The 21,444-nt window shown below is 27.0% G+C and overlaps 2 protein-coding genes across 3 annotated transcripts in view; one reads left to right on the top strand and one right to left on the bottom strand.

Moving 5' to 3' along the window:
* The window catches only part of LOC127288535 (E3 ubiquitin-protein ligase MYCBP2), a 364,776-nt gene that overhangs the window by 277,114 nt on the left and 66,218 nt on the right, over positions 1-21,444 (top strand). The gene's annotated exons all lie outside the window — the stretch shown is intronic.
* LOC127288536 (uncharacterized) overlaps positions 17,557-21,444 on the bottom strand; it is a 40,071-nt gene continuing 36,183 nt past the window's right edge. Inside the window, exons 2-4 of the mRNA XM_051316043.1 lie at positions 20,947-21,366; positions 20,383-20,675; positions 17,557-20,295 (exon numbers count right to left, since the gene is read on the bottom strand). Of these exons, the coding sequence (XP_051172000.1) occupies positions 18,567-20,295; positions 20,383-20,675; positions 20,947-21,366 (2,442 nt within the window). The 3' untranslated portion in view covers positions 17,557-18,566. The remainder of the gene's footprint in view (positions 20,296-20,382; positions 20,676-20,946; positions 21,367-21,444) is intronic.

Here is a 21,444-nt window from a genome sequence, read left to right as displayed (position 1 = left end):
TCAGCTGTTGCAAATATTTGAGTTTAACTATCAGACAAATGAATTTTCCGAATTTCGAATTATCAAAAGTTACTATTGTTAAAAGTTCAAATGTCTGATTAACCGAATTTTCAAATGTTCGGATTACAAATCATATGAATTTCGAAAAGTTGGAATTACCAAAACATCGAATTTTTACTAATTCGAATTATCAGAAAATTGAATTTTTAAAAATTTCGAATTATCAAATGATACTATTGTTAAAAGTTCAAATATCTAATTATTCGAATTGTCAAATGTTCGGATTACAGAAAATTTGAATTTTAAAAGGTCTTTGAAATTCGGATTATTAAAAGTTCGAATTATCGGAAAATCGAATTTTCAAAAAAATAGAATTGTTGAAACTTTGAATGTCTATTTGATCGAATTTTTTGAAAAATTTTCAAATATATATGAATTTGAAAAAGTTCGAATTATCAAAAAGATCGGATATCTAAAATTTCGAATTTTCGGATTTGTTTGCACGCGAAATTCAAAATTAATATAGAATTCTTAAATTTCGCGCAGAAATAAAATCCAAAAATCCGCACAAAAAGTCGAACTTTGAATAATTCGAATTTTAAACAATTCCATCTTTTAGTAATTCGAACTTCTAACAATTCGATCTTTTAAAAATTAAATTTTCTAATAATTCGAATTCCAATTAATTATTGTTATTTCCTTTTATGTTAATTAGTACTTTGTACGATTGGGCAAAGTTGTTATTGCCCGTTTGTATCAATAAATAAATAAATAAATAAATTCACATTTCTAAAAATTCGATCTTTTAGTAATTTAAAATTTTCAAAATTCAAACTTTTTGTAATTCGAACTTTTAATAATTAAATGTTCTAAAAATTTGATCATTTGGTAATTTGAAATTTTTGAAATTGAAACTTTTTGTAATGTGAACATTTGAAAAATCGATCAATCAGATCAATCATGAGAAAAATTCGAACTTTTAACAATTTAATTATTTTGTTATTCGAACTTTTAATAATTCAAATTTCGAAAAATTCGACCTTTTTGTAATTGAAACAATTTTTTACATTTTATTTTTCGTTTCCTATTTAGAATTATTTTAAAATTTTCATTTTCGGTAATTTTTTTTTAATTACAAAATAAATTATTCCCAAATTGATATTTTCGCAAAAAAAATTCTGTGTACAAAATTTTCCCCTATTACACTGAAACCCGTCTAACCGAGACAGAGTCTCAATTATTAAATTTGTAGTGTATTGAAAAAAAAAAATAAATGAAACTTTTATTTCGTTTTACATTTTAGCTAAAAAAAATTTTTTTTAAATTATCGAGAATTTCATATTCATATATATGTACATATATATACATATATGAAGTGTATTATAGAAAAAGTCAACGAGAAACGATTTGAAACATTTCTTTTGAATATTTTTGCTATCTTTTCACCCCTCATCCTTTTTCCTAGACACTATACATAGATATCTGAGCTATGCAGGAGGTTTGGTGTCACATTTCCAAACTCGATCGAGTTACCCCACCCGACCTCTTCTTTGACACTTGGATAATCTTCTATGAACAAATCGATTCTCTTACACAGAAAAAAAAGTCTCGAATGAATATTACTTTTTCTATATAACTATATTGCACTCTCGAATAACTCGTAAATTTTATTTCGAAAACCGAATTTCATTTTTTTTTGGGAAATGCGGGTTTAAAAATAGCCCTCTTTTCTGCTGAATACATATAATATTAGGGAAAAAATATTAACTATAATTATGTGTTTTTTTAAAATGACACTTTTATTTTATTTCTCTTCCTTTGAATTATTATTTTAGTTATTTTTATTTTAGTCCTCATCATTATTTTAGTTTTTTTTATTATTTAAGTTTTTTTACTCTGTTATTCTTGATATTTTTTTTTTATTATTATTATTATGATAAATTTTTTTTTATTTCAAATTTATCATTATTTTAGTGTTATTCTTCTTATTATTGTTATTTTTAGAAAGAAATAATTTCGCAATAAAAATGCAAAAAAAAAAAATCAATTGACAATATCCATAAAATTTTGTGCGAGTTAAATAAATAATACATTAGAATTATTTATTTTGACGGTTTTATATACGCGCGCAATGTCTGGTATAATCCTCCTATTTTTTTTTTCCAGGTCGTTTTAACCGTTTTGACTATTTAGCAACACCTGCTGACCATTTCGTTAGTTTTCTCGCACCCTCGTTATACATTTTTTACATCGCCCCCCCCCCTCCCCCTCCGCCCATTAACGTGTGAATTTAAAAATGACCAGATAGAAAACAATTCTAAATGAATAAACGCGCGAAAACAAGAATAAAAACAGTCCTCACACGCTTTTGTGTATTTAACAGCTGCCATTTTAATATTATGATTTTCTCTTTTTTTCATTTTTCGTTTCTTTCAAATTTTTTTTATTTTTTTTTTATTTTAGTTTTTTTTTTATGTCAACTTTATTATATTTTGGTTTTTTTTTTTGTAACATAAAAAAACAAAATATTTTGTTTTTGCTTTTATTATTTTATTATATATTCACAATAGGGTTGCTACGAGAATAAATTTTTCAATTTCTCTGACATTTTTCTGGCATTAAAAAAATGTTCCTGACAAATTTTTTTTATTAATTTTAATTAATTATATAAATGAAATTTTTTTTATAAATGATTGAAACATTAATAATTTAAAATTAGGGTAAATTAAATTTTGGATAAATTGAAACTTAAGTAAATTAAAAGATAGGAAAACTGAATTTTGAATAAATTGATACTTATATGTCAATTAAAAGTTAGGAAAACTGAATTTTGAATAAATTGATACTTATGTCGATTAAAATTTGGATAAATTGAATTTCGGATAATTTTAAATTTTAATCAATTAAAATTTGGATATTTCTAAAATTTTAAATTCGAAAAATTTAAATTCAGATAATTTGAAACTGAAATCAATTAAAATTTGGATAAATTGAAATTAGGATGAATTGAAACTTAAATTAGTTAAAATTTGGATAAATTGAAATTCGGATAATTTAAAACTAAAATCAATTAAAATTTGTATTTTCAAAATTGAAATTCGAACAAATTGAAATTAGGATAATTTGAAACTCAATCCAATTAAAATTTGGATAATTTAAATCAATTAAAATTTATATATTTTTAAAAATTAAAATTCGAACAATTGAAATTAAGATAATTTAAAACTTAAACTTATTAAAATTTTGATATATTGAAATTTGGATAATTTTAAATTTAAATCAATTAAAACTTGGATAAATTGAAGTTCGGATAATTTTAAATTTAAATTAATTAAAACTTGGATAAATTGAAGTTCGGATAATTTTAAATTTAAATTAATTAAAATTTGAATATTTCTTAAATTTTAAATTCAGATAATTTGAAACTGAAATCAATTAAAATTTGGATAAATTGAAATTAGAATGATTTGAAACTTAAATTAGTTAAAATTTGGATAAATTGAAATTCGGATAATTTAAAACTAAAATCAATTAAAATTTGTATTTTCAAAATTAAAATTCTTCAATTAGGATAATTTGAAACTCAAATCAATTAAAATTTGGATAATTTAAATCAATTAAAATTTATATATTTTTAAAAATTAAAATTCGAACAATTGAAATTCAGATAATTTGAAACTTAAATTTATTAAAATTTTGATATATTGAATTTTGGATAATTTGAAACTAAAATCAATTAAAATTGATATTCGGAGAACTTGAAACTTAAATCAATAAAAATTTGAATAAATTGAAATTCGGAAAATTTGAAACCTAAATTAATTAAAATTTGGATAAATTGAATTTCGGATAATTTGAAACTAAAATCAATTAAAATTGATATTCGGAGAACTTGAAACTTAAATCAACTTTTCTGGCTTTTATATCTAATCTAAAATATTTTTCTTGTCTTTCTTTTTTGTAATAAAAATTCATTTCCCCATTGTAATTATAAATAATGAAAATTGAGAAAGTTAATCAATCTCCCCCTTCCCCCTCTCGATCTCTCTTTTTTTTACCCTTTATACATTTCTTACTACTACTGTGATCATATTCCGGAACTTGTGCAGACTTTTTCTTTAAATCAATTTCCGAACTGAAAATTTCATAGTCAGCGTTAAATCGGATTCTGTCAAATATAAAAAGGAATTTATGTAGAAGTCGAAACCCGCATAAGGTCCTTATGGTTGAACCTTCAAACAGTTTGGGAGTCTGGAAGTTTCGTTTCACACGCCAAAAGTTTGACAGGATTGTGAGAAAAAGTTTACGCCCACACTTTAAGGAAGGGATCTATCCTGCATATATAGAGCCACGTGTCTTGAAATCGTCCTCAAGTTGTTACTTTTTTTTATATATATAAATACAATATATATATATATATATATATATATACAATATCAGGGGATCTTATACCATCCCTCGCACTTTTTAAAGACTGACAAGAACTCTCTAAAGATAAAAGTCATGTTTTCATATTTCTTGACATTTAAGTCTCTTTTATACACCTATTGTCGTAAATATATATGAATATTATTTATTTAAAAGATTTTGCACGAATTCATCAAATTGTTTTCATAATGTAAAAGTGACAGGTTTTTTTTACGTCGACATAATTTATCTCGAGTTTTATTTTTATGATTATTATTATTATTATATTATTATTATTCAATAAATTGTAAGCCTCGGATTGAACGATTTTTTTTTACTTTTTCAACTTATTACACAAAACAAAATTAAATAATTAATTTATTAATAAAAATCAAAAATACCTATGACTTTTTTCAATGCAAACTATAGCTTTTCCAAAATTTAATTTTTTTGAAAATTTGAATCTAAAAAGTCTTTTTTAAATTAATTATTTTTAATAATTTTAACACATTTCTTCAAAAATGCAATGATTTAAAACATTTTTCAATTTTGAAAATATAGCCTAAAATTTTTTTTTTTTAAATCAATTCAAACTGACAAAATTTTTTAATTTAAAATCTCTTGAAATTTGATTAATTCTAAAAATCTCGACTGTAGTTTTTCTGAAATTCAATTATTATTTTTAAATTTTTTAGTTAAAATTCTTCGCTAAGTTAATTATTTTTAATAATGTTAAACAATTTGTTTTAATTCAAATATTTTTTTATCAAGTTCTTCAAAAATTCAATTGCAAATTATATTTTTAGGTAAGAATTATAATTATAATTTTATAATATATATTATATAAATTATATATTTTACAATTATACAAAATTAATTAAAAATAATAATTATTAAAATAAAAATTAATTACTATTTTCTAAAACTTACTATATATTTGAATTAAAGTCATAATTGTTTAAAAAATTCTTCAATTGAAATTATAATAATAATTATGTTTAATTTTAACAATTCACAAAAGAAATTAATAAATATGTTAAAATAATTTTCTGATAATCATAATAATATAATACAAATCTACCACATAGAGAGAAAGAGTAAAAAATGTAAAATAAAGAAATTATACAACTAAATTTTTTTTTTTTTTGCACTACATTCTCCTCTTTGCATGTCCACGATTTCGCTTAATTCGTAATATATTCCTGACAAAAATTTATTCTGATTTCGAGGAAAAAATTGAAGTGCGCATATTATTCACAAGCCGGAAATAGAATCATTTTCATGTGCGACCCACATTTTGCTCTCTCTCTCTCTCTCTCCTCTCCTCCAATGCAGACAACAATTTTCTCACTTCGCAAATAGAAAATAAAAAAAAAATAATAATATAATCATGTCGTTCGTAAAATATTTTTTCGTGGTTTCGAAAAAAAATAGAATTTTCAATTTAAAAAGTAAATTTAAACTGATTGCAATAAATTTTCAAACTCGTGAATAATTTAGTAATTAAAAACAAGAATGTATAATTAAATTCAATATTTACAGGATTTAATTGTTTTTTATTTATTTTTTTTTTTGAATTCTTTTAATTACAACGAATGAAATAAAAAAAAATCATTTCAAAGCGTTTGATAAATATTCTGTTAATAGGAATCGTTTTGAAGTTTAATTTATGACAAAACAAACGATCCATCAACTGGATTCTTTGTTCGGTCCATGAAGAGTGCAATTTTCACGAAAAGAGAGCAATTCATTTTAAAATAAGCTCTCTCCCGCTGCAAAATTTATTATATATATATTTTGTGGCTCGCGCAGTTTACGTTAACTGTTAATATGTGTGTGTGATGCATTTTAAGTGTTAAATGCATATACCGATTAAAGGGCTATTAATATATATTCTGAGAGAAATTTTGTTTATATGTTTCGCAATGATGTGCGAGAAAATTACACACTCAAGAGAGAAGAGTTAGATATATAAAAATAAAGAAAATAAAATTTTTCAAACTATCTTCAACGCAATTCAGTTTGGAGGTATTATCTCTATATATACTGTCAGTGAAATTTATGCCCACGTACTGAGAGAGAGAGAGAGAGAGAGAGAGAGAGAGAGAGAGAGAAAATCTCAACCCTCTGACATTTGACGTTCAACCCTTCGAAACTTAATCCACTCGTATAACTTCTCGTTCTTTTCTCATTCTCCTCTTCCAACACAGTATCTTTCGCATTCAGAAAAGCTCCACTCCAAAACAGATCTCATTTCTATTATGTCTCATTTAAATTTCAAATATCTGGCTTTACGAAAAACTTGTCTTCCCGCCCTTCTCTATATGTTATGGGCATAAAATAGAAATGAAGAATTTTGGAAAATTTTATTTTGTTGCTGGAAAAAAGAAATTTTTTCGCTTATATGAGGTTACGCCAATCCCTATGATTTTCCACTTTAAACGTTATTTTTTTAAAGGCTTGCAAATATTAAAATTATTAAAAAATTTTACCTAAATTTTGAGGTTTTGTTCATTTCTTGGTTAAGGGAATTTAAGGTTATGTTTGTCGAACATATTTTTGACATATGACCTTGAATTTTGGGGTTATTTTTGAACTAAGGCCTTGAATCCTGGAAACCTATGTCTTTGAATTTTGAAGTTATGTATGATCTATGACCTTGAATCCTTTAGACCTTTACATCTTTTTAGGTCAAATTTTAGCGGGAAATCCCCCCTAACGAAGAAACGAATATAACCTCAAACTTAGCTAAAATTTTGTCGGGAAATACCTCCTACCCACAAACAAACGAACATAACCTCAAAATTTATATGAATTTTAATCGCGAATATAGCCGCAAGTCCCCAAGCTTGCCACTGGGTTCGAGGCTATTTCCGACAGACATAACCTCAAATACCCCTAACTTAGAAACGAACATAACCTCAAAAATTACCTAATATAACATAACCTTGTCAAAAACATAGATTTTGAGGCTATGTTCGGCAGACATAACCTCAAATACCCCTAACCAAGAAACGAACATAACCTCAAAAATTATCTTACCTAACCTAACCTAACCTAACCTAACCTAACCTAACCTAACCTAACCTAACCTAACCTAACCGTTTCGGATGTCATAACCTAGTTGCCACTATATTTTTTGTTTTTGTATTTATTAAATAAAAAATAACATATATTTTTTTTCTGTTTCAGGTGAGTGACAATATATAATATTACAAACGCTGTTCTTTCTTGTGAGTATAAAAAAAAAAATTTTCTATTCATTATTGAATTGAAAAATTATTATTAGTATTCATTAATTATTACTGAAAGCCCGATTCTACATTGAAAAAAATTTAGCTGAGATCTTCAACTACTGTTGGATAGTTGACTAAAAAGTAGTTAAAGTAACTACTTTTCTAATTAGTTTAATTTTGCGTGTGTAATTAATTCAACTACTTTGTATGGAGTTAATAATTAGCAGTTCAATTTACTAAAAAATGTAGTTGAATCAACTATACTAAAAATGAAACAACTATAAAATTTCGTTCTGCCAACTTCATTCTTAGTTATTTTAACTACTTTTTTATAGTTAATACAATTTTTTAAATTCAATTGAGGACCTATTGTACTAGGCAGAGTAGTTAAAAAGTAGTCAAATCTACTAGTTTTTTTTCAGTGTAATAAGTAGAAGAAAAAAAACAATTTAATTACAAGTCGAGCTTTAAAAAATATATGGGTGATTCTACAAACGAAGGACGAAAACGAAGAAAATATGGACACAACATTTTTTTCTCATTTAAAGTTTGAAAAGTACTTCAACTTCAAGTTAATGACACTAAAAAAGATATCTGAAAGTGGCCAGAAAAAATATTAAAAATTACAAAAGTTATGGTTGTTTATAAACAATTTATCCAGGAAATTAACCCTTTCGTGCCTCCGGTACATATATGTACCACTTACAAAATTTGATATAACTCTTACAAATTTAACCCAATCAGTAATTCCAATGGATAGTTTTATTGACAATCGTTATTACTATATGTTAAAAAATAGAAAACAGTATAATACAGTTATAATTATTTTAAACAATAGGTACAACATTGATAAAAAATTAACAAAAGTTATATATCAATAATGTTAAGTCATTCATTTAGGCTTCATCCGTTTTTAACAACACATTGACTCTTAATATTTTCGAGGTCGCTGATTACGAAACTGGAGTCAGATTTTCAAAATGCAAAATGGCGGATCCAATATGGCGGTCGAATATCCAAAATTTTATCTGTTCTCTTCAAATTCGTCACTCGGGGGTTTTTGGGGTCGCTGATTAGGAATCTGAAGTCAGATTTTCAAAATTCAAAATGGCGGATCCAATATGGAGGAATAAATTTCAAAATTTCACCGATTTCCCTTAAAACTCATCACTCGGGGGTTATTAAAATTATTATTTTATTAAACTAATTATATTGAAATTATTAATTTTATTTTAATCACCATCTGAAAATTATATTTAATTAATTTCTTTTATATTAATTAAACAATTTTTTGTATTTTGTTATATGTAAAGCTTACATCGAATTTGAAAATTCGCGAGACTCACATGATAATGAAATTCATCCACCTTGTTAAAATAGGGTTCTTGGCGAAGGTTTACTGTAAAAAAAACCTAACGCGCCTTATTCGGAACCTCTTAGGTGGTGTGGAAGACCGTCACCGCTGCAAACAATTGATTTGAAAGTGAGAAAAATTTAAAAATTTCTAAAAATTTTTTGAACAAACTCGATCCGTCATTTAGAATTTTGAAAATCTGACTGCAGATTCGTAATCAGCGACCCCAAAAACCCCCGAGTGATAAGTTTTAAGTGAAACCGGTGAAATTTTGAAAATTAGTCCGCCATATTAGATCGGCCATTTTGAATTTTGAAAATCTGACTTTAGATTCGTAATCAGCGACCCCAAAAACCCCCGAGTGATAAGTTTGAATGGAAACCGGTAAAATTTTGAAAATTAGTCCGCCATATTGGATCCGCCATTTTGATTTTTGAAAATCTGGCTTCAGATTCGTAATCAGCGACCCCAAAAACCCCCGAGTGATAAGTTTGAAGGGAAACCGGTGAAATTTTGAAAATTAGTCCGCCATATTGGATCCGCCATTTTGAATTTTGAAAATCTGACTTCAGATTTGTAATCAGCGACCCAAAAAACCCCCGAGTGACGAGTTTCAACAAAATCTATAAGCTAGGTTGCCCGGGGGCACGAAAGGGTTAAGATCGTGTATAGAAAATTCACATTAACACAAAAAATAGTGGATGGATTTTTACAAAATTTATTACTCGGGGGTTTTCGGGGACGCTGATTACGAATCCGAGGACAGTTTTTCAAAATTCAAAATGGCGGATTCAATATGGCGGACAACTTTTGAAAAAACTTAATATATTCGTCTGAAAATAGTTACTTTAGGGTTCTTGAGGTCGCTGATTACGAATCCGATGTCAGTTTTTCAAAATTCAAAATGACTGATCCAATATGGCGGACTTTTTTTTAAATCGTTTGGATTTGCTTGAAACTTTCTACTTGGAGGTTTTTGGGGTCGCTGAAAATGAATCTGATGTCAGTTTTTTAAAATTCAAAATGGCGGATCCAATATGGCGGACAACTTTTGTAAAAACTTAATATATTCGTCTGAAAATAGTTACTTTAGGGTTCTTGGGGTCGCTGATTACGAATCCGATGTCAGTTTTTCAAAATTTAAAATAGCGGATGCAACATGACGGACAAATATTTCAAATCACTGGAAAACTACTTACTTGGTAACTTTTCAGGGTCGCTGGTAACGATTCCGACGTCAGTTTTTCATATTTAAAATGTGCAGATCTTCTGTATTAATCAAGTTTTTAAAAAATTTTCGATTTAGATTTACAATTTTCATCAAAAATAAAATTATTTTTTCAAAATTAATATACAAAATAAGCTTGACCGCTCATAATTTCCTCGTTTGTAGAATCACCCATATATTCTCACACTAATTGTAAAATAAAAATTATCAATTATAAAACAATTAAAATATATAACACACTAAGAATATTGCACTGAGAAAAATTATTTGGTTCATATACAAATTATTTGAAAAATATTTACTTGCATCAAATATTTTTTATTTGCATCTAAAAAATATATATTTGATTCTAATCTTTAATTATTTATTTGTTATTATTTGTTTAATTATCAGTATTTAACACCGAGAGAAAAGATATATTTGTCTCAATACCAACTAGACGTTTTATTTGTTTGAAATAAATTTTACTTGGTTTAAATAAAATTTTATTTGGCTCAAATATATGTTTTATTTATGTCAAATAAAATTTTTATTTAAAACAAATAAAAGGTCTAGTTTGTGCTGAAACAAATATACGTTTATTTAACTCAAATAAAATATATTTGGTTTAAATGTAATTTTTCTCTGGGTGAACTTAAATATTCGGTGATATCAATATATAAAATATGAATTTGAATGAAGAATGGCGTTTATTTGAATTAAATAAATTTTTATTTAAAGCAAATTTGAATCTAACAAACCTTTTTTATACAAATAATTTTGTCTTTGAGCTGAGTAAAGTATTATTTGACTCACAACCAGAGAAATATTTTATTTGAACCAAATATAATTATATTTGAGTTAAATAAATGTATATATTTGTCTCACAGCCTACACTGAAAAAAAATTCTAGTTAGAATAACCAGAATTCTAGTTAGAATAACCAGAATTCTGGTTAGGGTATATTTAACATTTTGATTCTGGTTAGGTTAACCAGAATTCTGGTTATTTTAACGAGAATTCTAGTTAATTCAACTAGAATTCTGGTTAACATAACTAGAAAGTAATGTTAAATATATAGCCTAACCAGAATTTTTTTTCAGTGTACTAGCCTATTTGGCGAAAATAAATTTTTTTATTTAAATCAAATATATATTTATTAGGCTATGAGACAAATATATCATTTCTTTATGGGTGCAATTAAATAGATTTTAGTTTTAATTAACCCAATTACCCATATTCAATAATCAAATACTTGGTTATATTTATTTAAATAAAAACGAATGAAATAATTTTCATAATTAATTTAGAGCATTATTTATTTGCTCTAATTGCTATATTTATTTGTTTAATTAATTAATTAAATTTTAATTTGGTGTAAATAAAAATCTTATATGTCTCAAAAATTTTTATTTAAATCAAATAAAAATTTATTTGCAACAAATAAATAATTGTTTGAAACAAATATATATATATATATATCTGTATTTACTTAAAAATTATTTGATGCAAATAATTTTTTTCAATTTTATATTAGTGTCAAAAATTTTTTTAATTAGAAAACGATTAAAAATATTAAATAATAATATTAGTTATAAAAATTTAAAGTAGTCAAATATTTATTTTTTTTTTATTAAGAAAAAAGCATTTGGCTTTGTTACCTGGGCGCCCTTATAATTTTCATTTGAAAAGTTTTCAAGTGTAAGCAAAGTGTTTCCCTTTTAAAGTTTTAACTGATCCTTAATCCGGAAGTACATTAAAAAGACTAAATTATCTTGCTATTGAATTTACGAGGAAAAGGTGTGCACGAAATAGGGCAAGTTAGGGGTATATATAGAGAGAGAGGCAGGCGAATGTTTGAACGAAATGGTGTGTTCGGTTTAAAGGACCATTAGACCCAGTGTGGCTGGGTGCAATATGCTTGTAGGTACGTGACTTCTATAGCTGCAGGTCATAAGAAACAGACGGTGTGTATTAAAAAACTAGCCAACCGCCGGTTGGCTATATAATATATATATATATATATATATATATATATAAACTTTGCTCGCAAGAAAAAAGTATCAAGCTCCGCACATACTTAGATCCCTTCTCGATACACCTGAGTATTATCGTTTGACTGATGGTGACACTTTTATAATATGGCTATACACATACATATATTTATTTATGAATATATATTCTTTCACGATAAAACAGTTTTTGGTCTAAATTTTATGAATTCCACAAGTTTTTATCTCACTTTTTAGAAAAAGTTAAAGAAATTTTATATTCATCGAAATTTATTTATTTATATACAAAAGTTAGCAAAAAATTCAAAAGGGCAAAGAAATTTTTACTAACACACTCGAGAGAAATCGTTTATTTGAGAAAAAGAAAATTTATTTGGATCAAATAAAAATAATATCTGTTCCAGAGCCTACTAATTTTTTTTTACCAGTTTTGAATAAAAAAAATGTATTTAGCATAAATAAAATTTTTATTTAGCGTAAATAAATTTTTTTTATTTAAACAAAATAAAACTTATTAGAAACAAATGAAATTTATTGAAAAAATAAATATTTATTAGAAACAAATAAATATTTATTTGCCTCTGTCGAAAATATATCTTCTTTTTGAAAATAATTCAAAAAATATACCCTACAAATTATTTCAAAGTAATTGTTTATTTGTTTCAAACAAAAAGAAAAATGTTTGGCACAAGAAAACTATTTGTTTCAAATAAAAAGTTTATTTGGCTCAAATAACTATTTATTTGTTTAAAATACAAAAAGTTTTTGCCAGAAATAACTATTTTTTGTACCAAATTTATTTATTTGATTCAACTAAAAACAATTGTTTGGTAGAAAAAAATTATTTACTTGTTTCAAATAAAAAAAAAATTGTTTGGCAATTGGCATGAAAAAATTATTTGCTTATTATAAAATGTTTGACTCAAATAACTATTTATTTGTTTTAAATAAAAAATAGTTTGCCACAGATAGCTATTTTTTTTATTTGTAGCAAATTTATTTATTTATTTGTTTCAAATAAAAAGTTTGTTTGGATCAAATAACTATTTATTTTGCCTCAACTAAATGAATCGTTTGGGACGAAAAAACAATTTATTTGTTTCAAATAGAAAAAATTGTTTAATACGAAAAAACTATTTTTAATTAACTATTAATTATTTTATTAACTATTTTTAACTACGAGAAAACTATTTATTTGTTTCAAATAAAAAATAAATATATTTGGTGCAAGAAAACTATTTATTTGTTTCAAATTAAAAAAAATTGTAAAAAAAAAATTATACTTGTTTAAAAAAAATGGTTTGGTACGAGCTGTTTTTTTTATTAAAAATGTTATTTTGACGCAAATAAATTTTTATTTGTAATCAAAAATAAATATAATTTAAAATTTTTTTTAAAAATATTCGTCACTTTTAAGCACTGTTACGATTGGTAAAAATAATGCTGAAACGCTTTCAATTAACATTGAGAGTGAAGAATTGTTTTTTAAGATTGGGTCATGGACCACATAGGAATAAGACTATGTATATATATATATAAATCAGACACGAGCATTTTCTGTTCACTAACTCACACATATATTCTTACAATGGTGTGATGGAATGATTGGCCATTTGATCAGATCTGATTAAGTCTGTCTTTGGCATGATCACACCAAATTATAACTGTGATCTCATATCTACTTCCGTCATTTTGTTTTAAAAATATATATAAGTAAACTATTTTTTTTAATCCTTTCCTTGTTATACCAAAAATGATCATTTTTTACTAAAATAAAATAAAAAACGCCTGGGGTCCATTGGACCCACAGTGACAAATAATAATTAATAAAATAAATTAAAATTTATTAATTATATTATATATAATAAATAAAATTTAAAAAAAAATAAAATAAATTAATAAGACAGAAAACACATTTAATTACTAAATATTTATAACAATTAGTGATCTTTAGAATACACCCAGAGAATTTTTTTTTATTTGAACCAAATATAATAGGGGGGGAGTCAGCATGGTTGGGCCATCCCTGTGTTTATGGCTCTAGCACACTGGCGTCCTCTATTTTATTATGCAAATACTTGTTAGTGATGGCAACTAACTTTTCACGTCAGTTACAGTAAAATGCAAATGCAATAAACATTTAATTTTTCATGAAAACCAAAATAAGTGCTAAAATGACAACCCAAAACTTTTTCACAGTGACAGAAAAGTCGACTAAATAACAGAAGGAATGAGCAAACAACAAAATAAAATGACAGAAATTGTTCATTACAATATAATTTAAAAGTTTCAAGCATTATTTAGCGTTATTGTTATTCAATTTTTTATATAAAAAAAGAGTCAAAGATGTCATTTCCATTAAAAAAAATTGGTTTTAATAATTTTTTGTACTAATTTTTAACTTTTTAGACCAATTTCGCGAATAATCGGATTTTGGTTCAGGGGGCTAATTTTATTTTAATTTCAGATTTTATTTTATCATTTTCAGCTCAATTTCAGTATTTTTCTGACATTTGCGGGTCTTTTTTGGTCAATTTCCTTCATTTCATATTGATTTACTACAGTGGCCCAACCTACACGACAAAAATTTTTTTTTTTTTTAAATGCCTGTAACTTTTACACTTTTGACCCAGTCATTTTCTGATGTTCAAAAGAAACATTCCACTTTAGTGTATCTTTCCAACCATATACACGAGATAATTTAAAATTTAACCTAAAACTGAAGTTATGGGCACAAGTCAAAAACTGGCCCAACCATGCTGACTCTCCCCTATATTTGAGTTAAATAAACGTATATTTGTCTCACAGCCAACTAGCCTATTTATTTGGCGTAAATAACATTTTTTATTTAAATCAAATAAAAATTTATTTAAATGAAATAAATATTTATTTGAATCAAATAAAAATTTATTTAAATGAAATAAATATTTATTTGAATCAAATAAAAATTTATTTAAATGAAATAAATATTTATTTGGCTGTGAGACAAATATATATAATTTTTCTGGATGTATAATATTTGGAAAAATGATGAATAAGAAAATAAAAATATTTGCAAAAAAAAAGAATGAAAAATGTCTGTCATCGAGATAAAGAGTTTTTAAAAAAAGCAATTAGAACATTAGATTTATTGGATTGTGATATTAGAACTGATTCAAAAAAAAAAAAAGAAAAGAAGATTCGTTACTTAAAGTGACGTTATTACTCTTTCTTTAGAAACTTTACGACTGACATAAACTACTTTGTGAAGAAAAATTACATTCTTATCTGCGAAATGAGGGACTATAAACAATCCAATGGATCGCTGCGTGATGGAAGTTTGCGCTCGTAACTTGTTATCCTTTCCTATCGTCGCACAGTACATAGTGTGTGTGATATAGTCGGTCAAATGTTCATGAAATAAAAGCGTACGCAACATCCTCAATTCTAGATAAAAGCTGAAAACTTATAAAAGGTGTATATATACCTATATATACAAAAGCCGCTTAACTCACTATACATTATATTGCCATAAAATCACAAAATCTTACGATTTGCTTTATCATCATTTTTACACTTACTTACACATTTATGCAGAATTATTGCCTTGACAGTTTTTTTTTTCATCATCCAATTTCCGGAAAATTATCATTAATATTTTATCTTTAACGCTTATGAAAAAATTCAATAATATCAATATTCTGTCCTTTTTATGATTTGAATTTAATTCTATAAGTTATTTTTTAAATGTAATTTTAATATCTTTAAATTTCATTTTTTTTAATTTAATTTAATTTCACCAACAGAAAATATATATTTTTCCCAGAATCAAATAAATTTTATTTGAGCTAAATAAATTTTTTTATTTAAAACAAATAAAAAGTTATTTGGCTCTGAGACAAATATATAATATATAATATATTTAATATATGTAATATATTTTCTTAAATATAAGAAATATAAAATTATAAAAAATAAAAATATAAAAATTCGGATTATTTTAATCGTTTATGGCATTAATTTAATCTGCAATGATTTTTAATATCTTATAATTTACTGAGAAAAAAAAATTGCAAAATATATTTAAAAAAAAAGACTATTGAAATTAATTAAAGAAAAGTAATTTGTTTACATGTAGACGCAATCAACGAACAATTTAATAATTACTTTGACAATTTAATAACTGTTTAGAGAATTTTCTAATTGCTTTCAGAATTTCATTATTGCTTTTGGAATTTCATAATTGCTTTTAGAATTTGCATATATTGCTTTCAAAACTATTAAATATACATAATGGCAAAATTTTTGGAAAAAATTAAAAAAAAAAACTATTCATTTACCTTTGCTTATTTGCTGTTTTAGAAAAATGTAAATAATAAAAAAATTTTGAATTATTTAAAAAATTTTCTTCTATTAATTAAAATTTCATTTTATTCTATTAAAAAGAAATCAATTTTTTTGAAATTTAATTTCAATTTTTATTTTTTTAATTTCTTTCTTTTATTCTCCTTTTTTTCATTTTGAAAATTGTGATAAACACAAGAAAATTTAAATTAAATAACATCAACAATAAAAAATAAAAGAAAATTCTCCCCCAAGTAGGAAAACAGTTAAAACTTAAGTGACATTGTTTTTTAAATGCAAAAACATTTGTTTCCTTTGAATGTTCTCTTGGCTTGAGACGTGAAAAAGGTGAATGCAAAATTTTCCCTTGTACTTTATAGTCTCGAAAAAGCGACAAGCAACAACGTTGGCCGTTGAAACGTCAACAGCTGCAATCCAGACCCCCGAGTCGACTTCATTTGCTCCTCTTTACATTCTTCAGAGAAATAGTTTGGTCTCGCCGAACTCAGCGCCACAAGAGAAACAAGAATATCTCTTTTTCTCCGCTATGGGTTACGAGACACAGACCAAAATGAACAAACTCCCACTCCCCCCATTCTAATCCCATGAAGAATATATATATATATATATAACTCAAGATGAATCTTGTTCTTTTTTTTTACCATTCATAAAAAAAATTGAAATGAATATAGAAAAAAATCAGGAAAAAAGCAGACGCAAAGCGCCTACATCTAGGGTTTCGTGGCTTTTTAAATGCAGATCAAAAGTTATTTGAATATAATAAATAATTTATAATTACATTATTTGTGAATTGCTATGGTTGCTATGGAAACGGTTGCTACCGAAATCAACTGTTGCCATAGTAACTATTGACACAGTAACTGTTGCCATAGTAAGTAATTGTTTCCATAGTAACTGTTTCCATAGTAACTGTTGCCATAGTAACTGTTGCCATAGTAACTTTTGCTTTCGGCCCTGGACCACAAAACCCTAAAAAAGGAACAATTAGGAAAAGAATAAGACCTTTTTTTCTCGTCGATAAAGTTTAATAAAATTCGTTGTAATACTTTAATTATAATTTTTTTTTTGTCGAGGTAAGTATGTGCATATATTATATTACATCAATTATTATAAATATAAAAGTATCGATTTTTGGAAGGACACTTCGAATAAAAAAAAATTCAGTCATCACATAACACACATACATCAATTATGATTGCCGAATTCGAAGAATGCTTTCTTTCTTTTTTTTTGAACCCATATAATAAAAATGCGCAGGAAATATTTCATTTTTTCTTAAAAAATAAAATTTATATTCAGAAGAAGCAATAATCTTTTCTTGAAGAAAAGAAATTATGTTTTTCCTTTTTTTTTCATCATACTTTTCTTAAAAATATGTTTTTTTTCAGGCAATATTTTTCTTCATAAAAATCTATTTAAAAATTTATTTTTCTAGATATTTTTCTAGGCAATATTTTCAAAAATTTTCTTACAAAAATCAATTATGAATTAAATATATATACACCTTAAAAATTACTCTTCAAATATTTATTCTTAAAAATATTTCCTCAACAAGAAATGAGTTCAGAGTCTTTTTTGCATAATTCTTCGGGTTTTTTTTTGTTTGTTTTCATAATATCACAAATCACACATTCAGACACAAATAAATTTTCCCATCGCTGTTTTCATTCATCAATGTCTTTTCTTATAGTACACGGAAAAAAATTTCCGGAAAATGCTGCGATATCTACTGAAGTTTATAGTTTATATAAACCAGATAAATTGGTGACAATTTTTTTATCACAGCAGCATATGAAAATTTACAGATTTAGACCTGTAGAAACTACATTTCTGGAAATTTTTTAACGTGTACAATAGTGTGGCACTTGAATTAAAAAAAAAATAGTCTTAACCTCCCTTTACGAGAAGGAGATGGGATATAAAATCGATTACGAAAGTCAAATCACATATCACAGACAAGCTGCGGATCGCTGTCACGTCCTTTTTTTTAAAGAGAGAGTGTCACGTTACGTTCTTGTTTGATTCGCTGCACTTAGGGGCTGATCCGGTTTTGTGGGTAGGGGTCGATTTGCCATTTTACTCATTGAACATTGATTATTGTCCGATAATTCCGAATAAAGATGTGCCGTTGCATCGGATGGCTCAGCATATTCACAGAGCAATGAATTTGGCCTTTTGCCACTAATTTTTGACCCTCCAAGTATACTTTCGCCGAGGGATTTAAAAAAATTTGATCTTATTCGTGAATTATCAATTCTGCAATCTTTTGCATTATCATCGTCTTCTTTGGTATTTGAGAACCTGTAGTTTTCGCTAATTATATGATCGTTAACAACATCCGGTGGTAGTGGTTGTGGTGCTCGTGGTACAAGTCGACTTGTACTTGGCATTGTCTCATCACCTGGTAATTCGGCATAGAGATGATTTTGATCATTGTTGATTCTAAGATCACGTGGTTCGGCGTATTCGACAATTTGTGGCCTTGTACGAATTGTAATTGGTAACAATTTCTCAAGTGATGGTATTTTTGTACCAATTGTTGCCGTTGATTTTGGAACGATTCTAATTTTTCTCGATTTCGGTATTATGATATCGTAAGCGTTGTCTTCGTCGAAATTTGGCGATAAACGTCCTTCATTGTTGTTATTGTTACAACTCTCCTCGACCTTTACCAAATCGTATAAATGCTCAATCATATCACGTGCTTGTCCATAATTATCCGGATCGTTTAGACGATCTTTGAGATTTTGCAAATATTCAGCAGTTAATTCCTCGGGAAGTGTTTGCGTTGCCTTATTCTCCATGTAGGCATAGGTACCCTCATCTTCGGGAACAATTTCTTCCGGTTGGGTATCGATTTCAAGAATTCGTGTCTCTGGTTGTAGTCCCGCGTACTCGTGAACACTTAAACGGGAAATAGATCTCGCCGATGTTGCCGCGGTCATACCACTTGTTGGTGAAAACCATGAACTTGCGAAATTTGTCAATGAATTCGATGTTAATTTTGGACATACTCCACGACGTCTCATGTAAAGAATACCCGATGTTAGAATTACGACTAAAACAGAGAATACGGCAACGACACAAGCGATCACTATGATTCGTTTTTCCCTCTCTAATTGATCGGGATCACTCATTTCGACATCAAAATAGCCACGTTGTCGAGGATAGATGTGTGGACCTACACTCGGTGGACTTGGACTTGGTTCGGGTTTTGTTAATGGATTTGTGCAATTGATACGAAAACCTTTGGAGCATATGGTTTTTGTGTAATTCAACATGCCTAAATTTCCCTCAGGTAGATTGAAACAATTACGAAGAACTTTGTCAACGAGACAATAACTTGTGTCCATCATCCAGGCAATGGAACTATTACTTGTTATTAATTTTTGAACCCAGGTCTCCATATTACAATTACATGTCTCCTTGAAGTAATTATTACTCACGCGGGCTGAATTTAATTTTTGGGAGATTTTGGTAAATGCCAATGCTCCTGGTTTCACTGTTGAGAGACGATTCTCAAAGAAGGAGAATTCATAATTAGACACTGAAGTCGCGTCAGTACGTGCTGAAATTGCATCCGTTTCGAGATAATCAAACATGTTGTAGTCAATCGACAAACGATTCCATTGATGAAAGGTAATTGCCCCCTGACGTAGATTTTGAAATTCGTTGTTGTTAAAAGTCACCGTCGCTACTGATATGTCTATCGCTCCCTTCTCGACCTCCGTCAGTCTGAAAAAAAATAGATCGCAGTTAATAAAAAAAAAACAAATTAAAATAAAATTGTAGATTTAAAAATAATTTCGACTTTTAACGAACCTTGAATACTGAATGGTTAGATTATTAGCTCCTGCCCTAAGGGCACCAGATCGAATTGTCTTTAATCTCACGTCTACAAATTCTAAACTGTGAATTAACGTTCTCTCATTGAACGCTCCAGTTTCAATTTCAAATATTGAAGCATTGCTGATTATCACACTGAGAATGTTCATCGAGCAGAATGCATCCTTGCGTATCACTTTCGTCCAAATATCATCCATGCGAACTTCTGCAGCTGTCGAAGGAAACACTGCTGTTGGTAGTTCGGGAATTTTTACACTATGGAACATAATCTGCACAAAAAAAGATACCATTTTTTTAACAATTGAAACAGTTTATTAGTTATTCGAAAAATTGTATTTCAATTTAATATCCTCGTAAATAAATAAAAATATTTAATTATCAGAAAAAAGAAATTTTCCATTAATTTGTGTTTAGGTACAACCCAGAACCTGTTTGTGTGTAACGCCCATATTTTGTTTTAAAAGCCACCTGTTTCTTTTTTTTTTTGGCAGGCAAAAATGAACACCTGTTTCCCCTAAAAAAACAAGAAGACAAACAAACCTTGGTCGCTGGTCCATGGCGTCCGTGTTGTGGAGTTTCGAATTTAAATGCATTACTGGATAGTTCCAAATTTGGAACTTCACGAACTGTAATTTGTAGAAGCCAAGAAAATGCACTGGGTTTTATTGTGACGTGTCGACATCTGGATATAGAAACACTTAGAGGTCCCTTGGTATTTTTAAATGCATGACTCTCAAGTATCACACGATTGCATTCCGAAACTTCTAGCAATGGATTTGGTGCTGATAAATTTTGAAATGCCTGTCTATTGGCAACAACAGTATAAATTCCCGAGACATGTACACGTTTCAATTGTGTACCACCAGTGAAGGCTCCTGTTTGTATTCTTAATTCACGACAATGTGACACTTCAACCTCCATTGTGTCTTCCGGTATTGTACCTTCCAATAGATCGACATCCTGTAACAGAAAATTTATTTATGAATTTAAAGTTTGTTTTTGGAAATTTGATTTGAAAAATTCAGATTTTGAAAAATT

Source organism: Leptopilina boulardi, unplaced genomic scaffold, assembly GCF_019393585.1.
Source record: "Leptopilina boulardi isolate dan_hultmark-lab unplaced genomic scaffold, ZJU_Lbou_2.1 LbouV2_392, whole genome shotgun sequence".
Classification (NCBI taxonomy): domain Eukaryota; kingdom Metazoa; phylum Arthropoda; class Insecta; order Hymenoptera; family Figitidae; genus Leptopilina; species Leptopilina boulardi.
The sequence above is the reverse complement of the archived record's forward strand: the minus strand, read 5'-3'. Positions and strand labels throughout refer to the sequence as shown.